The 25,716-nt window shown below is 41.1% G+C and overlaps 1 protein-coding gene across 1 annotated transcript; it reads left to right on the top strand.

Moving 5' to 3' along the window:
- Positions 1-10,948: 10,948 nt before the first annotated feature.
- Positions 10,949-25,255, top strand: LOC142665479 (uncharacterized). The gene is made up of 4 exons (XM_075845183.1): positions 10,949-11,065; positions 14,550-14,595; positions 20,022-20,219; positions 22,968-25,255. The coding sequence occupies exons 1-4, from the start codon at positions 11,021-11,023 to the stop codon at positions 23,336-23,338; spliced, it is 660 nt and encodes a 219-aa protein (XP_075701298.1). The 5' UTR covers positions 10,949-11,020; the 3' UTR covers positions 23,339-25,255.
- Positions 25,256-25,716: the final 461 nt, after the last annotated feature.

The following is a 25,716-nucleotide window of genomic DNA, read 5'->3' as shown; positions in this document are numbered from 1 at the left end:
ATCAGTTTTCAATCCATATAATAATGATAATAATAATAATAATAATAATAATAATAATAATAATAATAATAATAATAATAATAATGATAATAATAAAAAAAACATAATAAATAAACATGTATTTCTGTCCCAAGAAACTTAACAGGGGGGAAAACAGATGCATTGTGATCCATTTTAAACCATTGGGGCTCATGCACTTGGCTGTATTATAAATTTGTGTCAAATGTATAAGTTATACGGCACCTATAGAATCTATGAACCTAAACTGTACCTCCATGTGCCTTCGATTTTATACAATGGTCTATTCATGACATGTTTTCATTGCATGCTATAATACAGAGCTATTATTAGGGAACAATACAGCAGCATCACACTCCGGCCCATAGAATCTATAATACGGAAATGTACAGGGTCCGCGCAGCAGAATATGGAAAAACAAATTGTGGAACTAAATCCAACGGATACATTTTTTTTTTTATAATTTGTCTCTTCTTGATATTAAAGGGGTTTTCCAGGCTTTTGTCTTTTTATCTAGTCCTCCTATTCATGAAGAATAAGGCTTACCTAATACAGTTTATAAAAAAAATATGGCCTCCCTACCTATGGCACCCACTGGCCTGAAACTCGACTTCAAGTTTTACAGTAGCTCTTCTAACATTATAACGTTATGAGATGAGACCTGCCAACGTCATGATTTTTTACTTTGCATCATTTTTATTTGTCATCATTATTTTATCATTGTACAATCAGAAAGAAAGTTACAAAATACAAACAGAAAACAATGGGGCAGATTTATTAATAATGGCTTAAGGGGTAACTTAACCGTTTCAGGCCCGGGCTATTTTGAGCCTTCAGGACCAGACACCGTTTAGCCCTTGTTAGTTAAATGGCTATAACTTTTTTATTTGTTGGGCTAAATACATGATTTTTGCGATGTTTTTTTCTGTAGACAATGCAGGTTCCTTTTTTTATCGTTTTTATACACATCCTTTTTTGCTATTTTAAAATTTTTATTCTTAAAGTTTCAAAATAATAGTAAAAAAAATAAGCTTTTTTACGTTTCAGCTATTTTTTTTGGTAATAACAGAGTTTTACCCTAAAATAGACCTTTTATTTGTGATCGTCATTGTCTACCGTAAATTTTAATATATTACATGTCTACATTAGGGTAATTGGGTCAGCGCTAGCGTTACAACAATGATTGGCGGGGGGGGAACGTTTTTTTTGGGGGTGGGTATTTCATGTGTATTTATTATTAATTTTTTTTTGCACTTTACTTTACTATTTTTTTATTACTATAATCTGTCCCTCAAAGGTCAAAAAAGACCTTTGGGGAACTTTATATATTTATTTTCTTTCTTTTACACCATGTTTTTCCACTGTAACTGGGGCTGCACAGCAGGGAAATCAGCCCTCTCATAGTGACGATTGTCACTAATAGGGCTGTGCGGGGTCTAGTAAGACCCAGCAGCAGTCTGTCACTAACGGCACCTGGCGATCATGTGACCAGTCACATGATCACTGGGACCAATAGAGACAGCGGCGCGGCCGCTGCCTCTATTCCTATACACAGCGTTCATTGAGCGTTGTGTACAAGAGATCGGAGAAGACGGAAGCAGCGAAAGCAGCTTCTTTCCTCTCCTCAGGGTCCCCGGCAGTCACTGACAGCCAGAGACCCGACATTCAGCTGCCCGCTCGGGCAGCAAGTTAAAACCCGAGCCGTAAAAAGTCTATGGATCGGGTTTTAAGGACCCTGACCGCTGGCCGTAAAAACACAGCCAGCGGTCGCGAACCAGTTAAAACTTTTGATGTCTCATAGTAAAATGTCAGAAGTTTTAATCGATGGAGGTCCGAGCACTGAGATCCCCACCGATCGCCAAAACAAAGCGTCAGTAGCGCTCGAGGGAGCGCTGTGCTGCTTCATTACTGATCACATTTCTTTAGAAAGCCGAGCAAGTGGTATACAGGCTCAATAGATAGTTTATGGGTCAGTACACCGGTCGCTCAGCTATCTGAGGGAAGCTGATAATAAATGAAGTGGCACAGTGCTCACCCGAGCGCTTCTGCTGCTTCGTTTTAGCGATTGGTGGGGGTCTCAGTGCTCGGACCCCCACCGATCAAAACTTCTGGCATGTCACTATGACATGCAAAAGTTTTTTAAAAGTTCAGTTAGACTTTAACCCCTTAACGCTCAGTGACGTACTATTCCGTAATGGAAACCATTCAGTTCGCGCTCCATGACAGAATAGTACGTCACGGGAGTAACGGCCATTTCAGCCGTCTTCCCGACACATACAGGAGCTGTGACAGCTGCTGTCTAGTACAGAGGTTGCAGCAGCTCCTATAGCGGGGACTGATCTCTGTGTCCCCGCTGATTAACCCCTTAAAATTCAATAGTGATCGCGGCTTCTTAGGGGTTAAACCACCATCGGCGGCCCGCTACATGATAGCGGCCGGCGATGGTGACTATGGCAACCGGACGCCTAACAATGATGTCTGGCTATGACATCTACGGAAGCCTAGTGGGTCCTGACGAACACTATGCTTGCTGTCAGTGAGTAGCTGACAGCTCTAATACACTGCACTACAAATGTAGTGCAGTGTATTAGAATAGCGATCAGGGCCTCCTGCCCTCAAGTCCCCTAGTGGGACAAAGTAATAAAGTTAAAAAAAAGTTAAAAAAATGTTGTGTGAAAATAAGTTTTAAAAGTGATAAAAGTAAAAATCCTCCTTTTTCCCTTATCAGACGTTTATTATTAATAAAAATATATAAACAAACAAACTATACATAATTGGTATCGCCGCCTTCGTAACGGCCTGAACTACAAAATTATTTTGTTATTTATCCCGCGCGGTGAACGCCGTAAAAGAAAATAATAAGAAATTGCACCAGAATCACAATTGTTTGGTCACTTCACCTCCCAAAAAATGGAATAAAAAGAGATCAAAAAGACGCATGTACCGAAAAATGGTGCTGATCGAAACTACGGTTCGTTGCACAAAAAAACAAGTCCTCACACGACTTTATTGATGCAAAAATAAAAAAGTTCTGGCTCTTAGAATAAGGTAACACAAAAAGTATTTTATTGTGCAAACGCCATAAGACATAAAAAAAACTATAAACATCTGGTATCGCCGTAATCGTATCGCCCCGCAGAATAAAGTGAATATGTCAATTATAGCGCACGGTGAACGCTGTAGAAAAAATAGAATAAAAATAATAGTAGAATTGCTGTTTTTTAGTCACCACGCCACCTAAAATAGAATAAAAACTGATAAAAAAAAGCCGCATGCACCCCAAGAAAACTACAATGGATTCCTCAAGGGGTCTAGTTTCCAAAATAGGGTCACTTTTGGGAGGTTTCCACTGTTTTGGCACCACAAGACCTCTTCAAATCGGACATGGTGCCTAATAAAAAGGAGGCCTCAAAATCCACTAGGTGCTCCTTTGCTTCGGAGGCCGGCGCTTCAGTCCATTACCGCACTAGGGCCACATGTGGGATATTTCTCAAAACTGCAGAATCTGGGCAAGAAGTATAAAGTTGCGTTTCTCTGATAAATCCTTTTGTGTTATAAAAAAAATGGTATAAAGAGGATTTTCTGACAACAAAAAAAATTACCGCACTAGGGCCACATGTGGGATATTTCTCAGAACTGCAGAATATGGGCAATATATCACCTCTACTTTGCTCTAAATTCATGTGAAACACCTAAGGGGTTAATAAACTTTCTAAATGCTGTTGGGAATACTTTGAGGGGTATAGTTTTTAAAATGGGGTGTTTCATAGGGGTTTCTAATATACAGGCCCCTCAAAGCAACTTCAGATCTGAACTGGAACCTAAAAAAAAATAAAAAAATGAGGCAATACTTCGCTTCTTACATTATACTGATAATGAGCCGTCCTCACCCCGAGATGACCCCAGTTTTGACTGTTTGTATAAATGGAGACCCCTATTAGACCGTTTCAGTGCCCGGTTTTCCCAAGCATACACCCCCGAGAAGTGTATTTCTATTGATGAGTCCTTGGTAGATTTTAAAGGGAGGCTTCAATTCCGCCAGTACCTGCCGGGTAAGAAGGCAAGGTATGGCGTGAAGTTGTATAAGCTGTGTGAGAGTGCATCAGGGTATACCTACAAATTTAGGATATATGAAGGGAAGGACACCAGTATTCAGCCCCCAGAATGCCCCCCCCTTACTGGGAGTTGATGCAAAAATTGTGTGGGATTTGGTGCACCCACTGCTGGACCAGGGTTACCACCTCTACCTGGATAATTTTTATACCAGCGTCCCACTCTTCAACTGCCTCGCTTCCAGAAGTCCTGCGGCATGCGGCACTGCTAGAAGAAATCTGAGAGGCCTCCCAAAGACTCTGCTTGGGCAAACACTCAGAAGGGGTGAGAGCATGGCACAATCCAGCAGCAACATATTGTGTGTCAAGTACAAGACAAGAGAGATGCCACACGAGTACCCATGTACCTGTACGAGGTACCAGTACAGAGACCCCCAAACCAGACTGCATCCTGGACTACAATAGGTACATGGGAGGGGTGGACTTGTCAGATCAAGTCCTGAAGCCCTACAGCGCCATGCGGTGTGGTATAAGAAGCTGGCCGTGCACCTCATACAGATGGCATTGTACAATGTGTACGTGCTACGTCGATGTACAGGCCAGACGGGAACTTTCCTGGAATTTCAAGAGGTGGTTATCAAGAAACTAATATTTAGGGACCAGGAAGGGGGGCACCCAGTACTTCTGGAAGCGGGGCCACACGCATCGTACCAGGGCAACACATTCCAGGAGAAGTTCCCCAAACTGGCAAGAAGGGAAAAAGTCGAAAGAGGTGCAAAGTCTGCTATAAGAGGGGAATAAGGGAGGACACAATATATCAATGTGACACGTGTCCCGAAAAAACAGGGCTCTGTATGAAAGAGTGCTTCAAAATGTATCATACATCCCTTAGATTTTTAATCTACCCCAGTTTTACTTACCCTGATGCCCTCCGCACAGATTATCCCCCCTCGTCTTTCCCTTCTGAGCCCTGCCATGTGCCCAGGCAGCTGATAACAGCCACATTGAGTGTATTGCCGTACCCGTGAGAACCCACATTACAGTTTATGGGGTGTAGGTCTCCGGTCAAAATGCTCACCTCTACACCTCTAGATGAATGCCTTAAGGGTGTAGTTTTTAAAACGGGGTCACTTCTTGGGGGTTTCAACTGTACTGGTACCTCAGGGGCTTCTGCATACATGACTTCCAGAAAATCCCCAGTAGGCCAAATGGTGGTCCTTTCCGTCTGAGGCCTCCCATGGGCCCAAACGGCAGTTTATCACCACAAATGGGGTATTGTCACACTCAGGAGAAATTGGGCAACAAAATGGGGTATTTTATTTCTTGTGAAAATAAGAAATTTTGAGCCCAAACTACATCTTATTGGAAAAAAATACTTATTTTTTTAAATTCCCAGCCCAATTCAAATAAGTTCTGTGAAAAAACTATGGGGTCTAAATGGCCACAACACCCATAAATGAATTCCTTGAGGGGTGTAGTTTCCAAAATGGGGTCAATTCTGGTGGGCTTCCATTGCTTTGATACCTCTGGGGCTCTGCAAATGCGACATGGCACCCGAAAACCAATCAAGCAAAATCTGCACTCCAAAGAACATACAGCGCTCCTTCCCTTCTGAGGCCTCCCATGGGCCCAAACTGCAGTTTTTCACCACAAATAGGGTATTACTGCACTCAGGGCAAATTGGGCAACAAAATGGGGTATTTTGTTCCCTGTGAAAATAAGAAATTTTGATGAAAAATGAAAAATTATTGGAAACAATAAAAAAAAATTACATTTCACAGCCCAATTCAAATAGGTGCTGTATAAAAACTGTGGGGTCAAAATGGTAACAACAACCATAAATTAATTCCTTGAGGGGTGTAGTTTCCAAAATGGGGTCACTTTTGGGGGATTCCTACCGTTTTGGCACCTCAACATCTCTTCAAACCTGGCATGCTGTCTAAAATATATTCTAATAAAAAAAGAGGGCTCAAAATCCACTAGGTGCTTCTTTGCTTCTGGGGCTTGTGTTTTAGTCCACAAGCGCACTAGAGACACATGTGGGACATTTCTAAAAACTGCAGAATCTGGAAAATACATATTTAGTAGTGTTTCTCTGGTAAAACTTTCTGTGTTACAGAAAAAAATTGAATAAAACTGAAATTCAGCAAGAAAAATGAAATTTGCAAATTTCACCTCCACTTTGCTTTAATTCCTGTGAAATGCCTAAAGGGTTAAATAAACTTTCTAAATGCTGTTTTGAATACTTTGAGTGGTCTAGATTTTAAAATGGGTGTTTTATGGGGATTTCTAATACATAGGGCCCTCAAAGCCACTTCAGAACTGAACAGGTACCTTAAAAAAAAGGCTTTTGAAATTTTCTTAAAAATATGAGAAATTGCTGTTTATGTTCTAAGCCTTGTAACTTCCAAGAAAAATAAAATAATGTTTAAAAAACTATGCCAATCTAAAGTAGTCATATGGGAAATGTGAACTAGTGACTATTGTTGGTTGTATAACCGTCTGTTTTACAAGCAGATGCATTTAAATTCAGAAAAATGCTATGTTTTCAAAATTTTCTCGAAATTTTGCAATTTTTCACAAATAAACACTGAATATATCGACCAAATTTTACCACTAACATAAAGCCCAATGTCTCACGAGAAAACAGTCTCATAATCGCTTGGATAGGTTTAAGCATTCCGAAGTTATTACCACATAAAGTGAAATATGTCAGATTTCAAAAATGGGCTCGGAGCCTAAAGGCCCAAACTAGGCTGCGTCCTTTAGGGGTTAAAGATAGGTAGTCTAAAGCTAGAGGTGCTAAGCTGTAGATGCGCCAAAATTTTCAATGACTTGCACACTGTTTGATAGGTTTGGCACATCTTGGCGCATGTTAGACTCCTTTCCCTTCATTACACAACTATTTCGTTGGTATAATTAGACCAGTATATGACGGTTCAAAACTGGCGAACGCAAGTGATAAATATGGTGTAAACTCGACTCGACTAATCTACGGCCATATTCTAAGAATGCGACCTGACATGGCGAGAATGTCGCAAATCAAGGTTGTTTGTGGAGCATGCATTAATACATTTGGCCAACAATGTATGTGGCAAGAACATAGGTGCGCTAAACGTTGTAATCGAGGTTCAAAGGGAAAAATAAATCTGCCCCAATATATTATATACATAGCTACACGGTTATGGCCGAAAAAAGACACATGTCCATCAATTTCAACCGAGGGATGGGAGAAAGGGAAGGGATGAAACAAAAATTTTACACATTGCCATAGGAACCGATATTTTTTCGTTCTAGGAAATTATCTCAGACTTTTTTTTAAGTCATCTACTGTTCATCCTGTGACCAGCTCCTGTGGTCGGCTATTCCACAGATTCACAGCTCTCACAGTAAAGAAGGCTTGTTGCCTCTGGAGATTGAACCTTTTTCCTGCTACTTTCGGAATATCAAACATAAATATATGAATGGTATACACCAGCCAGGTTTTCCACCTTCTGACAACTGATGACCTATCCACCGGATAGGTCATCAGTATATCATCGGTGTGGGTCCGACACCCGGACTCTGCACCAATAAGCCGCTCCGGTGGCCTGCGGGCACTGGATGTTATGGCCCATAATGCTATGTACGGAGCTGGAAGCAGTTGGCTCCGTACATAGCATAGCGGCCGTGTTGCAGAATTGCATTTCCACTCCTATTCAGTTGAATAGGAGCAGAGCTGCAGTACTGCAGCTCTGCCGCTATTCCGTGGCCAGAGCTAACTGCATCCGGGATGTACATCCAGTGCACGGAGGCACTGGAGCAGCTAATCTGTGTGGGGTCCAGATGTCGGACCCCCACAAATCATGCACTGATGACCTATCCGGTGGATAGGTCATCAGTTGTCAGAAGGTGGAAAACCCCTTTAAGCAATTAATATGGCTTCCAAAGAATCAAGGTGTTATGGCTAGTCATTTGTGAGAGTATGTCAAGGTAGAAAGTTAAGGCAAAAACAAGGCATAGAGAGCAGAGAGCAGAGATGAAAAGAAAGAGAAGATAAAGAAAAAAAAAAAGAGGAAAATAAAAGAAAAAAAAGAAGAATGAAAAAAAAAGGAAAAAGAAGAGAGAGGGAGGAGCGAAGGGCAGGCAAGTAAACGGGGTTCTGGATATAAGTAGAAGGACAAAGAACCTCCAGTCACCTACAGGCAGCCCACATGGAGCTCAATCAAGAGTGGGCTCGTCTTAAAGAAGTCCAGGGCAACCATGAGAAAGACCTGGCTAGACCTGTCTCGGTCCTCAGCCATTCGTGATTCCATTCGGCACAGTTGCGGTTGTGATTTTTTAACCAGTTCCCACATGATCAGAATATTTAGAACTTTATTGCAATAAATATTCTATGATCAGTTGGAAAAGTGTGTTTATAAAAAAAGTGGAATATTTGGAGACGTATAGCTGTAGCAGAGCTGATCTCAGAAACCAAGGTGGTACATGGTAATTTTTAGGCTGGAGTCCGCCCTGTGGCATCTAGAACATCTGGAGTCCGCCCTGTGGCATCTAGGTTCTCATCTGTGATAAAATAGGTGCCCGAGGAGTCCCTTCAGCTGCAGGATACATAACAGTAGTGATCATTGCTATCTCAGTAGTGCTTCATCCTGGTTCTTCTTCTTCTCGATTGTATGGACAAGAACATCATTCTTTCATCTGAGTCCAATTCATTGTTCTGCAGTCAACCCATTATATTATTTCACACACATCTCCTTTATCTTTTCCATTATTTTAGCCCTTTGGAACTCCCTTGCAAGTCCATAATAACACATTTTTGTAAACGTGTAACATCTATAAGCGACTTTTACTAGCATATAGGAGGTTGATGGATTCCTAGTTACATCTTACTGGAACACTGCTTTCTGCAGACTCATACCTAGCCGCAGCACTAACCACAGCGGAGCATTTTACAACACTGTAAAGACCATATTGTTTTACCTACATCTGCCAGTCTTATTATTTTTTGTACGCATGCAAAGCCTGGCAGATGTCCAAAACTATCACAAAGTGTCCAAAATTATCAGCAGCCACCCACCCACCTACCAGATGATTACTGTCTGGGTTACCCCCATCTGGTTTCCTGCTAAAGTGAACTGTAGACGATGGACAGACAATCGTAGCTATGGACTAAGTGTAACGTAACCAGGGGTTGTCAGGTTAAGTGCAAGATTAAAGTGAACCCGTCCTCAGACAATTATAAAGGACAAACTTTCCTTATTGTAATTATTTATTAGGGAGTTCCTCAATCTTCTGTGTTTCCCATTCATTCCTATGGAGAATGACAGTACATGTGCCAAAAATAGGGTACAGGCATCCCTTGTTCTTGGGATCAATGGGGGTCCCCAGTCGTACCATCACCATAGATAGTTTTATGGCATATCTAACTTGATATGCTGTAAAAAATAATGGCCCACAACTACTAAGAGTTTCATATCTTACGCCAGTCTTAGTAAAGGAGATTGTTGGCATGATTTGAGCCAAAGTTATCAAAAGGTGCGTCCCTGTTAATACATTTTTGTGCATTAAGCTCTCTCTGAGAGGCAGAAAAACAAATATACGCCTGCAATGAGCAATTTGCAACAAATTTTTCACCTTTTTACTCAACAAATCTGACTAAAACTACATCACCCTATATTTCGCATCACTTTCCAAATTTGGCGAGTAATAAGAAAGTGTGAAAATTTTACCACAAATTTGTTACACTCTGTGGTTCATATATTGAATGAAATAAAATGTTAAATGGAATAAAACGGAGTAACAGAGCAAGAGGAGGACCTGGGTATTCTGGTTACAAATAAGCTAAGCAGCAGCGCCCAATGTCAGGCAGCAGCTGCAAAAGCAAATAGGATTTTAGCGTTTATAAAAAGACAGATAAAATGTAATATTACCCCTCTATAAATGTAATATCACCCCTCTATAAATGTAATATTACCCCTCTATAAATGTAATATTACCCCTCTATAAATGTAATATCACCCCTCTATAAATGTAATATTGCCCCTCTATAAATGTAATATCACCCCTCTATGAATGTAATATTACCGCTCTATAAATGTAATATCCCCCCTCTATAAATCCCTTGTAAGGCCACATCTTCAATATAGGCTCCAAATTGTAAAAAGCATATAAGAGAACTGGATAGGGTTCAATTGTGAGCGATTCAATTATTAAATGGGATGGGAGGGGTCCCTTAAAATGAAAGGCTAGAATCGGGCTTGTTCAGCTTGAAAAAAGGTGATCTTATTAATATGTATAAGTATATGTGTGGTCAATACAAAGAACTAGCATGTGATTTATTGTTTCAAAGGACTTTACAAAAGACCAGGAGACATTCATTGCGAGTGGAAGAAAAATGTATCAGACATCAATATAGGAAAGGGTTCTTTACAGTTAATGTGGTCAAGCTATGGAATGCCCTACCCCAAGAGGTGGTAATGGCAGAAACTATGTCAGCATTTAAATAAAGGGTGGGATGTTTATTTACTGACAAATGCCATTGAGGGTTATAACTAATCTAGCAATAAAAGACGTGTAATTGATCGAGAATGGTTGAACTTGATGGACCTGTGTCTTTTTTCAACCTATGTCACTATGTAACCTGCATGATAAATGTGGGTCAATGAGTTTAAAGCTTTTTCACATTTGCAGGTCTGAAATTTTAGATATTTATCTGTCATTTAGTTTTTGTCGTGGCGATATATAAAAACAGAACTAAGTGGAGAATGACTATCTTGCTCCATTGATCACCTTCCCCTTTAAAGAGGAAAATAACATGTAGTTACAACACAGAACTGGTTAAACTCCTTTTTCTGTCGCGTCACCAGTGCTCAGTTGTTTCACTTTGTGCAGCCTCGTGATCTCTCTCGATCAGCCTGAATCGTTCCCTAAAAGTGTCTCTTCTTATGAAGCCTTGTGGGGTGTGAATCATGTCCGTCTTATGCTGCTGTCTACCAGCCAGTGACGATGACGAGGTAGGCACAAATTCATTATTAATTCACTACTTAATTGGTCACAATTGTGTGTGTTAAAGGGACAACAAACCTAAAGTCTGTTCACATCACCGTTGCCCTTCTGTTGAGAGGTTCTGTCGGAGGTTTCCGTCGGGTTAACCCCTCAACGGAAAGGCAAGCGGAAACCTCAACTTCCGTTCCCCTCACTATTGAACTCAATGGTAACGGAAACCCAGCCAATGGTTTTCGTTTGTCACTGTTGTGACAGGGTTCCGTTGTTCTTGACTGAACCAATAGCGCAGTCAACTGCGCTATTGATTCCGTCAAAACGACAGAACCCTGTCACAACGGTGACAGACGGAAACCATTAGGTAGGTTTCCGTTACCATTGAGTTCAATAGTGAGGGAAACGGAAGCTGAGGTTTCCGATTGCCTTTCTGCTGAGGGGTTAACCAGATGGAAGCCTCAGACGGAACCCTTGAACGGAAAGTGACGGAGCTGTGAACACAGCCTATTATCTAGATATGTTGTATAGGCTATTGTATACTGTTATCAGTCATCTCAGACTGGGGAAAGGCTGTCTGTAGTGTTCTTCAATGGGATGACCTGACAGGAAGGCCAGGAATTTCCCTGCCCCCCCCCCCCCCCATGTTTTGTCATAAACGGAGACATAAGCATGTGTATAAAGTTACAGACTTGTATACCAGCACATACGAAAATCACACCCATATCTGTTTTAGTAAATAAGTGTATTCCACATGAAATAACAATTCTGGAACATCTTTTCTATGTTGTGCCATTCCTCTGTTGTTCCTCCTAGAAATGTATAAATAAATTGACAGCTGGGTGTTACCAGTTGGTTGTGTGTCCCTACACAGACTAACACTGTCCAATCAGTGCTGACAGAGTGAGACTGTGAAGGGACACGCCTCCTTTAACAAGAGGAATGGTAACACCCGGTTGTCAATTTATTCATACATTTCTAAGAGGAATAACAGAGGAATGGCACAACGCAGAGTTCTAAGAAAATATGTCCTAGTATTTCATAGGGAATTCAAGTATTTACTAATATAGGTATGTTAGGAGAGGGGACAAGTTATCTTTAATGTTTACATTCCACCTCTGAGAGCTCTGTGAGATTATCCTATCAGCTATGTACAGTATGATGGGCAATAAGAAACAGCTGCACAGAGCTCCACTACAGAGCTGTGGTTCAGTCACCCCCACCCTCCGAGGGGCAGACATAGACAGTAGAACACTTCATGGGACCCTTGCTCTTAAATGATAGAGTATCCCCTTATCGTAGTAATACCCCCCCCCCCAATGTTTTGCTAACAATCCACCAATAATAGTGAGCTATGATATTTATTAGCTCAGTCCCTTACATGCAATACAGTAGGATTCTGCTAGCTGTCTTCAGGTAGTAGAGGGCCCCCTTACCCGCTGAGGAGGTAGCCTTGAATTGCTTATGTTAATAGGGATGGCAAGTTGCACTACAATTTTCAGCATGCCCACGAGTAGATGAATCAACTAATATAATCTGCTTGAAACCACGATACCCCACTGTCAGTGCAGTGGCATAGCAAAAGGAGTTGCTATTGCAAAAAAAATTCTTATGTCTGGGGGCTAACAGAACAGGCCTCTCAAGCAGGAGTGTACATACTATACAGGCATGCCATGCAGGTCCTTGGAGAACGGGGCCCCAGGTCAGGTTGGTCTTGCCCTCTTTCCCTAGGGGCACTGCAACACTAGCAAACAATGGGGTAGGAAAGTCCCAAGAAGATGTGAAAGGTCTAGGGGACTAATAAGTAATGACACGTATGGCCAGTGGGCAGTTTGTGGTGCTCTGAACCAGACACAGAAGGGGTCTCTCCGATTTGATTTTTGCCACTCTTGACATGCCTCAGATGGAAAGCTTCTGGCCCAACCAATGTGATCTGTCTGATATCCCTTCTTCAACCGACTGCCAGCTATCTTCCTTATAATGCAATGGGACAGAAGGAGCGTAGAGTACAGGAAAGTGCTTTATTTTATCTGGCTCTGTTATGGGGGAACAGTGGCCGGCTCCACTTTGGGTATTGAGGCTCTTACCGATATGCGTCACTGTGACATATTAAAATATTGCACGTACCGTACCACATATACCTGTTTTCCCATCGATGTTTGGAAGATATGCAAAATGAGAGAATACATTTCACAATGATGTCATCACACTAGGCGGACCTATACTACAAATGAGTCGTATACAATTACAATGCATTTACTGTAGATTGGATCCTATGACGAGTGATGTCATCAGGTAGTGGGCACTGGTACAGGTTTAGTAACTAGGCCCAATGCATGCTTCTTAGGCATATTAAAGGATTGACTAAGATTTTTTTCATGTTTTCTTGTTAGAAATTGTGGACCAAATAAACACCAGTGCAGACATAATATCGGAGCTGTTCTTTAGAGCGACCAATCAGATCAAACCTTGTGTATTTGCTACAAAAATTAAAATTGTAATCCGATTGGTTGCAGTTTGGACAATTGCTCCAGTTTCGGTCATATCCATGAAGCTCCTTAGGACCTGTGGGTTAAAGTTCCTTTGTCTAGAGGATATTTAACATTGCGATTTTATATATAATTACACATATGGGGCTGAATCTGATTGTTTTATAAAAGGATAAAGCAAAACTTTCTTGGCTTAACTTAGTTTCAGAATAGTAATAAATATACAACTGGTTATTAGAGATGTAATTACAGGACAGGAATAACCCAGGCAGAGACACAACACATAATAATATCTTTCAGTCTTCTCATTTTGCTAGTATTAGGCATTGGGTAAAACTTCATGACATCCATTACTTGTAGATTTGGAAACAGGTAGAGAGAACATAATGATGGAGATCAGATGGTATTTCTTTGTTTTAGGATTAAGTAAACAGGGCCGAGCCCGCCTGTGCAAACACTGATAAGTTTCTCATATGGAAGTGTATCCAGTGACTGTAAAGAAGGAGACACTGAACCCCTTATACATTTACATAAGAATTCTAGAATTATAAAGCCTACTGGGCAGATTTATCTATGAATTTACGTCAGTTTTCTGGTGCAAATACATTAATAAATCTGATGCATGGTCCTAATGCTTAACAAACTCTTGTGCCACTTTTTTTGACTGGTGCAACTGGGATGCACGAAAAACTTTCGAGCAATTTTCCCCACTTTTCTTATTAGACCAGCGTTGTTTTTGGTCTGCACCACATTCATCAACCGGGCCTGTATAAAGTATTCCATGTGCCCCGTAGGGTCCGCGATCACATAGTACATACAATATTATCAACACTTATTTAACGGTGAAATATTAAATAAAAAAACTAAAAACGATTGTAACTTTACTATGACAACCTGTTCTAGTCACAAATGCCTGTTGATGGATTGAAGATCACATAAATTACATTTCATTCTCGGCATCACTGAATTCAATCTTCCATTAAATGGATTCCATTTTTTATTTCTTTTGCAGACTGTACCATTTTCTAAGTCTGCCCAGGTCCCAAAGCAAGTGAAGGGTAAGCCATTGATATCGTATTTTTTATTATGTCAGACTGGGGCAGATTTAGTATTGGTGATGCGCCTGTTGCACCTTCTTTTTGTCGCAAATCATTGTAGACACGTTTATAAATGTAATGCGCCAAAAAGAACAGATGCCTGTGACTCGCCCGGCAAGGGGCATGATTTAGCGTGAAAGGGGCCTGGCTTAAGAGGTGCAAAATTGGTTTAAAATGAGCCAACCAAGTGGCGGTATAAAGTTAAAACACAAAGGTGTCTAACGGTGGGACAAATGTATCATCCAGCATGAGCCACTGTGATGAACTTGATACATCTTATCTATTTCTTATAGGCTACATTCACACTGAGAATGTAAGAAAACAGATCAACTGTTAGATTTTCCTGGTCATTTTGCATCAGTGTGTGTCCACATTTTCATGCATTTCCCAGCCGTTTGAAAATTTTTAACAAAAATAGATGGATTTCATTTGTCAGGGTTAATTTGGTCCAACCCCCTGAAAACACCACGGTGCCCATGTAGATAATGCCACAGAACTCACTGTAGATAGTGCCCACATATATAGTGCCACAGTGCCCAAGTAGAAAGTGCCATACCCCCCACCTGTAGATAGCACCACACATACCCCCCTAGAGGGAAATCCCCAGCCAGAGTGTTGACGGCGCTCTGGCGGGGGATTCTCACAAAGCCTTGTGGGGGCCAGAATACAATTTTAACGGCTGTCACAAGGATAGCTTTCTGAAGACGGCCATTAAATACACCCATAAACTCAATTGTTCTGAAAACGGCCATTTAAAAAAAGTGTGAATATAGCCTAAGGCCTCATGCACATGACCTTAGCCATGTGCACGGCCGTGAATTTCAGGTCTGGCGGCCACGGAGTGTAATTGCGGGCTGTGCACATGGCCGCATGCATTAATCTCTATGAGCCTGGATCTGGGCCATGCACGGACCGTGGAAACCATGGTCGTGTACATGTGCCCATAGAAATCAATGGGGCCGCAATTCTCCCGTGGATTTTCGGGGCAATTGCAGCCACAAAAGCACGTTCGTGTGCATGAATTTAAGGCAGTATTAGTAAATGTACCCCAATGTGTTCCTTTTATGTGAATGTGAAAATCTGGAAATATTTTGTTGAGCAGACAATTGTTACATAGTTGGCTCTTTGTTACAGAAACAATCTGGTAGGAAGACAATGTCCTGCTGGAGCCACCTAAACCTAAGAGCTAAAAAAGAGAAGTAAAAAAAGAAACAAAATAAATATCACAAAAAAAAATAAATCAATGATTTGGGTTGACTTTTCAAGCTTCAGGGTTGTGGAATGTGTAACGCAGGTGGAGTATCAACACTTGTTTTGTATATAGTGAATGATACAGATAGCTGTCCACAGAATTGTTGAAATATAGCACCCAAAAGCAGCAGTAGTGAACCTATGAGCACAGCACTTGTGAGACTGAAGGACTGGAGTTTCTGAACGTTGATATGAGAAAGTTAATGATTACGTGTATTGAAATGAGTCATGTCAAGTGGACTTCAGGTCTTCAGGAAATAATAATAATAATAGTATACAATGTATTTGCATTGACTGCGTATGGTTCAGTGTGTGTGGAGTCTACTCTACTCCTGCTACAAAAGGGGTCTTGGGGATATTTATTTTAATGAGTTTACAAATAGCAAAAATAGGGGAAGACCTATCATGGACTCTCATCCATCCTAGACAGAAGCTTACCCATTATAGAGACTGGCCATACCACTCCTGGGGTGGCTTCTTCCCTTCTGCCACATCTATGTATGAGTGATCAATGAAAGCATTCACCAGAAAGTCATTTCTACATTTAAAATATTGCTATAAAAGGTGAAGCTGAAAGAAACAGGGATTCTCTTTTTTGTGGTTGAATTTCACTGTCTTTAAATGGTAACTAAACTTTTAAAAAACTTAAGGCATGTCATAGTAACATGTCAGAAGTTTTGATTGGTGGGTATCCGAGACCCACACCGATCACTCAAGCAAAGTGACAGAAGCGCTCAGGTGAGAGCTGTGCTGTTTACTTTCTAATGGGCTTTCCTTAAAGTGTTGTACGGGCTCAATAGAAAGTGCACCGCTGGAGGGAAGCCGATCAGAAACTACGCGGCACAGTGCTCATCCTGAGCACTTCTGCTGATTTATTTTAGCGATAGTGGGGTCTGAGTGCTGGGACCCCCCACCGATCAAAACTTATAACATGCCAAAAGTTTTTGTAAAGTTTACTTGCCCTTTAAATCCTTGTGTCACGCTCCACCCCTTCAGGCCCTGCACTAGGCATAACATGTGGTTATGTTCAAGGAAAGTAGTTCATGATGATGCTGCAAATAGTTCTACCCAACCTTGGATATATTTGTATTATAACATGGTTTGTGATTTGTGGTTAGCTTAGCCAGTAAATGGTTGTAATATATAAAAAGAAAAATGTCTGGACCCATTCCACGCAGTTTATATTCCCATTGTAGGGTCTGCACCGTAAGTTAACACCTCAGTGTTTTTTAAAACAAAAAGTGAAAACTGACCTGGGCTAGGAACTGTTGCCAATACCATTCATCCACATAAGAGTGAGGAGGTGCAGAGGTCTTCTAGCTTTGGCAGATAACTTGCCCAGGCTAGGAGAATATTGACTTTGGACCTCACTGAATTGGATCATGGTCTTTAATCCGCCATAGTGAGATAATGTGTGTCTCAGGTTGTCATTTGTCGAATGCAAAGACACTATACCTTACCTCCCGGTGACTACAAAGACGCTGTACCTTACCTCCTGATGACTACAAAGACACTATACCTTACCTCCCGATGACTACAAAGACACTATAGCTTACCTCCCGATGACTACAAAGACACTATACCTTACCTCACAATGACTACAAAGACGCTATACCTTACCTCCCGATGACTACAAAGACGCTATACCTTACCTCCCAATGACTACAAATACACTATAACTTACCTCCCGATGACTACAAAGACACTATTATACCTTACCTCCCGATGTCTACAAAGACACTATACCTTACCTCCCGATGACTACAAAGACACTATTATACCTTACCTCCCGATGACTACAAAGACACTATACCTTACCTCCCGATGTCTACAAAGACACTATACCTTACCTCCCGATGACTACAAAGACTCTATACCTTACCTCCCGATGACTACAAAGACACTACACCTTACCTCCAGATGACTACAAAGACACTATACCTTACCTCCAGATGACTACAAAGACACTATACCTTACCTCTCGATGACTACAAAGACGCTATATCTTACCTCCCGATGACTACAAAGACGCTATACCTTACCTCCCGATGACTACAAAGGCACTATACCTTACCTCCCGATGACTACACTATACAGTGAAGGAAATAAGTATTTGATCCCTTGCTGATTTTGTAAGTTTGCCCACTGTCAAAGACATGAACAGTCTAGAATTTTTAGGCTAGGTTAATTTTACCAGTGAGAGATAGATTATATATATATATATATATATATATATATATATATATATATATATATATATATATATATATAAAAAAAAAGAAAATCACATAGTCAAAATTATATATATTTATTTGCATTGTGCACAGAGAAATAAGTATTTGATCCCCTACCAACCATTAAGAGTTCAGCCTCCTCCAGACCAGTTACACGCTCCAAATCAACTTGGTGCCTGCATTAAAGGCAGCTGTCTTACATGGTCACCTGTATAAAAGACTCCTGTCCACAGACTCAATTAATCAGTCTGACTCTAACCTCTACAACATGGGCAAGACCAAAAAGCTTTCTAAGGATGTCAGGGACAAGATCATAGACCTGCACAAGGCTGGAATGGGCTACAAAACCATAAGTAAGACGCTGGGTGAGAAGGAGACAACTGTTGGTGCAATAGTAAGAAAATGGAAGACATACAAAATGACTGTCAATCGACATCGATCTGGGGCTCCATGAAAAATCTGACCTCGCGGGGTATCATTGATCCTGAGGAAGGTGAGAGATCAGCCGAAAACTACATGGGGGGAACTTGTTAATGATCTCAAGGCAGCTGGGACCACAGTCACCAAGAAAACCATTGGTAACACATTACGCTGTAATGGATTAAAATCCTTCAGTGCCCGCAAGGTCCCCCTGCTCAAGAAGGCACATGTACAGGCCCATCTGAAGTTTGCAAATGAACATCTGGATGACTCTGAGAGTGATTGGGAGAAGGTGCTGTGGTCAGATGAGACTAAAATTGAGCTCTTTGGCATCAACTCAACTCGCCATGTTTGGAGGAAGAGAAATGCTGCCTATGACCCAAAGATCACTGTCCCCACTGTCAAGCATGGAGGTGGAAACATTATGTTTTGGGGGTGTTTCTCTGTTAAGGGCACAGGACTACTTCACCGCATCAATGGGAGAATGGATGGAGCCATGTACCGTCAAAGCCTGAGTGACAACCTCCTTCCCTCCACCAGGACATTAAAAATGGCTCGTGGCTGGGTCTTCCAGCACGACAATGACCCGAAACATACAGCCAAGGCAACAAAGGACTGGCTCAAAAAGAAGCACATTAAGGTCATGGAGTGGCCTAGCCAGTCTCCAGACCTTAATCCCATCGAAAACTTATGGAGGGAGCTGAAGATCCGAGTTGCCAAGCGACAGCCTCGAAATCTTAATGATTTACAGATGATCTGCAAAGAGGTGTGGGCCAAAATTCCATCTAACATGTGTGCAAACCTCATCATCAACTACAAAAAACGTCTGACTGCTGTGCTTGCCAACAAGGGTTTTGCCACCAAGTATTAAGTCTTGTTTGCCAAAGGGATCAAATACTATGTGATTTTCTTTTTTTTTTAAATATAATCTATCTCTCACTGGTAAAATTATCCTAGCCTAAAAATTCTAGACTGTTCATATCTTTGACAGCGGGCAAACGTACAAAATCAGCAAGGGATCAAATACTTATTTCCTTCACTGTATGTTACAACCTGATGACTACAAATACACTCTACGTTGCCTCCCGATCACTACAAAGACACTATACGTTAAATCCCGAGGACTACAAAGACACTATACGTTACATCCCGATGACTACAAAGACACTATACTTTACCTCCTGATGACTACAAAGACACTATACCTTACCTCCTGATGACTACAAAGACACTATACCTTACCTAAGGAAGACTACAAAGACACTACACCTTACCTCCCGATGACTACAAAGACACTATACCTTACCTCCCGATGACTACAAAGACACTATACCTTACCTAAGGAAGAATACAAAGACACTACACCTTACCTCCCGATGAATACAAAGACACTATACCTTACCCCCCGATGACTACAAAAACTCTATACTTTGCCTCCCGATGACTACGGAGCTTACATTACATATTTCCCCTTAATTTCAGTGCTGGAGAAAGGCAAGACGCTTGTTGTAAAGAACATAAATGTCAAAGAATATGATGTCAAGTTTGTTGAGATTGCGGAGCTGTACAACAACCAGGTGGAAAATTACATGACTATGAAAAAGAGTTTATTCGAATTTAATGAGGTCAACGATTCTGCCAACCTCACCAGTTGTATGGAGAAAATGAAGGAAAAATACAGTAAGTGAAACTATATGTGCACACCCCGTGAAAAGTACGTATTAACCATTATGGCCGCTATAAAGTATACTTGATAAGCTAAAGAGCAGCAGGATAAAGGATATCTGTTCTAACCCCTATAGACTAGTATATACAGTAAATTATCATATCTGATTAAATGGCTGTACTTGAATCAACTAAACACCCCCTTCAACACCATCATTATACGTTGACTCATCTCTATAAACCTTCTTTCCCATTCAGAAGTGACAATCATCCTCAAAGCCTTTTAACATTTCAGTGAAGGCTTACATGCACTATATTCCGTATTTTCTGGCCCCCTGACACTTGTTAAGGAGGAGAACTTGTGCCCAAGAGGTTAGCTTTATAGGATGTATTATATATGTCCTCAGGTACATGACCTGTTGATGGTTTTTCTCAAATTGTTGGAGAACGGTCACAACCCCTACGGCCTCATGGACATGTGCATAATCGAGATCCTTGGTGTTTAGATCCCAAATACTTTGCTCATAGTATTCTACTTTTCTGCTGAACCTCTGTGTCTCTGACATGGGGGTACAGGGTTTTTCTTTAGAGTCCATGAGAAACAAATGAGGTGCAATGCATGTCATATTACAGAAGTATTGATTCTAGAGAGAATACTGTGAAACATGGAGGTGCACAGATGCACCACACAGATTGCAATATAGGTTCATATTGTGGACCCAAGTTACAATCCATGTAGCACCATGTACCTGTGTGTGTCATGTGCATGATTCCTTCTGCATCTGATCCTGCTGATTTCAATGGGAACCAATTTGAACAAAAAAAAAAAATAGGATATTCTTCACTTTTTTCCCCCAATAATTAGCTATAAGAGATCTATATTTATTTGCACTTCTATTTGAAGGTCTGTTTTTTGATCCAATGGGCAACATAGTAGCATCATAACTTTTCCGTAAGAGACTTAAGGGGCCTTTTCAGGCGTTCTAAAATTTTCCTCATCCCAGTCCAGTTTACAGGTTTTATTTTTTGGTGGTGTGTGCAAGTCAAAACCTTCTCGCTGGCCATAAATCTGTCCGGCCAGTCACAGAAAGAGGCAAACATGTGGCCAAAATACATATGACTCTTAAACAAACCCACATTAAGGAAAATAAACCAGCAGCTCGCAGAGTTCCAGGCGGATCATGAGGCAATTCCATTAGGTTGGGGGTCTAATACTCTGAGGAAAATGCTCTAACCGGTCAGATAATTCATTATACAGAGAGATTGAAAAGACAGAGGCTTGACAATAGATAACGTGGACAGCAGCCTGTTTCCCAATACTTACTCTTATTAGTTCCCGATCTGCTATGTATTCATACATAAAACCCTATACTAGACCATGCTATACTACAATATAATAGAATTTAATATATGGCTGTGCCATTTCCAATATTGATAAACTAGTGGCATCCCCAAAGCTTACGACGCAACATTTTTTGTAGGAAAGTCAGGATATTTTATAATTTCCTCATAAAATTTTGATTGGGCTGTGGTAAAGCCATCAGGGGGTGGTATGAGCCAAACTTGTCACCAAGGGATTGGACTTGGGGCTACTCCATGGAGTGGAGTCTGAGGGGACCTCTGGTCTTCACCCTTTAACTCCTGTGCAGGGATGTGTACTTTGCTGCAGGGTCGCTACCCCAAAAGTAGTCACCTTTGGTGGGCAGAGTGGTAAATGAAGCAATAGGTGAGGGCAGTTGGCAGAGGTTCAGAACGGTAAATGTAGAAATAGGTCTGGGCAGGCGGCAGAGGTTCAATACGGTGAACGAAGCAATAGGTCAGGGCAAGCGGCAGGCACAGATGGTAAAAGACAGGCAAAAGTTGGTACAAAGGACTTCAGGAAAAAAAACTGCAGGGATACACTTGGACACTAGGAACTCAAGGGAACCAAATTCCTCTGGCATTGTGCTCCACAGCAAGAGTAGCTTATATACCTCAATGTAAATTTATGGCACGCACTGGCACTTTAAGAACACAAGGGTCAGTGCGCGCACTAGGACCCAGAGGAGTGCGTCCTGAGCTGGAGCGGCTGCCAGATGCTGAACGAGAAGTAGAGGCCGACAGCATGAATGATGACTCCGGGGACTGGTGAGTATGGAGTGACGAGGAGCGCATTACAGTTTGGATCTGTAATGATAGAAAACATTATTTAAATAAAATGAATGTTATTTTGAGGCCTTGTTCCATTTTTAAAAATTGTACAGTTTTGCATGTTAATATAATGTTAACTAACTTTTCAGATATGTCATCTTAAAGTGATCTTACATGACATCATGTTTTATATTAAAATGTCATCCAGAGCTGCATTCACAACTCTGCTGGTTTCCTCACAGCTTTCAGGCTGCAGGACATTATCTCACTGCTTCCCCCTGCTGGCTGAGTGTGAGTGCAATCTACTCTGGTGCAGTATGGGTAATACTGCATTGGTGTGGTTTAGAAAAATTCTGCCTCAAGGCCATAATACATCCAGCGTAGTTCATTATTGAGTTATAGATGTAAGTAGAGAAAATATGATGTGACTCAAGATAAGTGGTGGAGTGTTCCGGTTAATCGACATGATATCTAGATCGAAACTGTATTTTATTTAGAAGGATACGGCCTCCGAAATGAATCTTTAAGAGGGTAATATTGCAATGCGTTCAATATGAGGTTCCGTTATATTCTTGGCATAAGACTCTACATGCATCTCACGTCCAATTGATACGTTTCTTTGTTGCTTTGCAGGTAGTTATGACATTCAGATACAAATGAAAGGCTACAACTTTTCTCTGCTGGTAAAAACAACCGAGGAGGTGCCAAAAAACCTGCAGGAATCCCAGGACCTCATGAAAGAACTGAGTCGGGCAACTAAGATCCTTATCGGCAGTCAGACAAAGCTGGGGGGTATGGTGTTCTCTGTGAGTCAGATGCAAGAAGAAATGCGTAAGAAAATAAAGGAGGTCAATACTGGATACCTGGACCAGATACGTCTAGTGGAAAACCTTGAGGAGAACATCAAGAACATAGACAATGCTAAACTATTGTCTAAGGAGTATGAAGAAGAAGCCAGTGAGGTTCTCAGGGAAATTGCCCATATTGCAGGTGTTACAATCTGAAGTAACATTATGTGTAATATACTGTACATCCAAAAGCAAAGACGTTTGCATCATTTGATATCCTGTTTCAATCCTCGTTGGCTTCAAATTCTTGAAATTATGTGAGCAAGGCTCGGGCTACAAAGTAACACGGTGATTTGTAGCGACAATGGGAGCACCACTGCTGTAGTAGCTGTAAAGACACCGGCTGTTGTTGGTTGTCCCACTCCCAGCAATGAAATTGTAGTCTGTTGGAGGTGGGACACGATGGACCACAGCCACACTATGTGCATATGATTCAATGTTGAAGGACATGATGCATTGCTAAGGCTATGGACCACACCAGGATATAGAAGTTTGTGCTCTTTAGGCTTCGTTCACATCTGCGTCTGGACTCCGTTCATGGATTCCATCAAAGCTTTCCGTCAGGGGAACCCATGAACAGAATCCAAACTGAAACAAACCTAAACCATAGGTTTCCATTGGCATCACCATTGATTTCAATGGTGACAGATCCGGTGCAAATGGTTTCCGTTTGTCCCTGTTGTGCAAGGTTTCCGTTTGTCCCTGTTGTGCAAGGTTTCCGTGGTTTTGACGGAATGAATACCGTAGTCGACTGCGCTATTTATTCCGTCAAAACGGTGGAATCTCCGCACAACGGGGACAAACGGAGACCATTGGCACCGGATCTGTCCCGACTCAGATGTGAATGAAGCCTTAGATAGTTTGCGAAGGGTTTAGCTAGACTGAAATGGCACAAGAAGTTTGTTGTACAATAGATCTCCCTACCTAAAAGTCAGATTTTCACAGGAAATTTTTTTGTGATCATTACTGTGTAAAATGTTCTTCTAAATCATTTTTAAAAAAATTATTATCAAAAGTGTTACGCGATATATTGATTTAGGAGATAAATAAGGAGAATCGTGTCAGCACCAGCAGTTGCGCCACAAACTACAATGTAAACTTTAAAGGCATTAAAGGTCTGTCATGGGTGCACCAAGGACCCACCAATTCTAAGACGATCATGTAAATTACGGATAATCCTTTAGGGACTATTTTTGGCACAGATTATGTTGCGCACCTCTCCTGGTTTCTGTCTCTCGCCATCTTTCTGTCTGTATCAGCTGGCTGCATCGCATTGCTGCGGAAACTGGCACTTTCTGATGACATCATCTCAGCGAGGGATTCAAACCTGATACTTACTAAGTGTTTTTGTCCCTTGTCTACTCTAGTCCTTATTCCTTACTTTTTCTGGTTGTTCCCGGCTCTATGTCCCTCTATTCCTGGTTCCTGTGCTCATCCCTTGTTCTGACATCTCAGCTGCTGACTTGGCTAGGTTTGTGACTACGTCTCTGGTCTGTTCTCTGGTATCGCTGTCATCAAACCTTCGGCTCGCACCATGCATTGTCCTCACCCTTGTCTGCTGGTTCCTGTTGTGCACTACATAGTCGAGGACTTTCAAGGTGCCCATTGACTTCAACCCAAGAACTCCAGTGCACCTGTCTGTCTACAAATGGGAAAAGCCATCATCTGCATTCTTTGTAGACTACCATAGGGTATGCTGGCACAGTGGTGAGAAGTAGAGAAGTTGTTATGATTGCAAACATGGTGCCATCAGCATGGAGACTACATGTTGTCCCATTGTTTGCACTGGTTTCCTCTAGGCGTCTGCATTCCTCCCGCATCCCATAACACACGCCGTTAGGTGGAACGGAGACATAAGCTTTAAACATGTCTAAGGAAGAACAGAACGACGGTATTTTCCGAGCTCTAAGTGTAAAAGTACAGATGTTCATTACAATGCTCTGTATATTTTGTTAGTGAATAATGTATCTTTTTCGTGTACATATCTCATACTTTCTGTGTGACTCGTTCTGTGAGTTTCCATACTGTCTGTCTGGCTTTTGCTATATCGATTAAATGTTTTTTTTTATTGCCCATGTGTCTTTCCTAAAAATAAATCCCTTAAGGGATTTTTTATTTTTATTTTAGGAAACATGAATTATTTTAGATCACAGAGTCGGAACTCACTTGTGGATAATCCAGTCATATACAGCAATCTCATATCTATCTATCTCATATCTATCTATCTCATATCTATCTATCTATCTCATATCTATCTATCTATCTCATATCTATATATCTCATATCTATCTATCTCATATCTATCTATCTCATATCTATCTATCTCATATCTATCTATCTCATATCTATCTCATATCTATCTATCTATCTCATATCTATCTATCTCATATCTATCTATCTCATATCTATCTATCTCATATCTATCTATCTCATATCTATCTATCTCATATCTATCTATCTCATATCTATCTATCTATCTATCTATCTATCTATCTATCTATCTATCTATCTATCTATCTATCTATCTATCTATC

Source organism: Rhinoderma darwinii, chromosome 13, assembly GCF_050947455.1.
Source record: "Rhinoderma darwinii isolate aRhiDar2 chromosome 13, aRhiDar2.hap1, whole genome shotgun sequence".
In the NCBI taxonomy this organism is placed as follows: Eukaryota; Metazoa; Chordata; class Amphibia; order Anura; family Rhinodermatidae; genus Rhinoderma; species Rhinoderma darwinii.
This window is presented reverse-complemented; position numbering and strand designations above follow the sequence as displayed.

Bases quoted from the DNA above. Each gene is read 5' to 3' on its own strand.
- LOC142665479 (XM_075845183.1), top strand. From the start codon at position 11,021: ATGTCCGTCTTATGCTGCTGTCTACCAGCCAGTGACGATGACGAG. The intron at 11,066-14,549 runs GTAGGCACAAAT...TTTCTTTTGCAG, and splicing joins CAGCCAGTGACGATGACGAG to ACTGTACCATTTTCTAAGTC. The intron at 14,596-20,021 runs GTAAGCCATTGA...CCTTAATTTCAG, and splicing joins GGTCCCAAAGCAAGTGAAGG to TGCTGGAGAAAGGCAAGACG.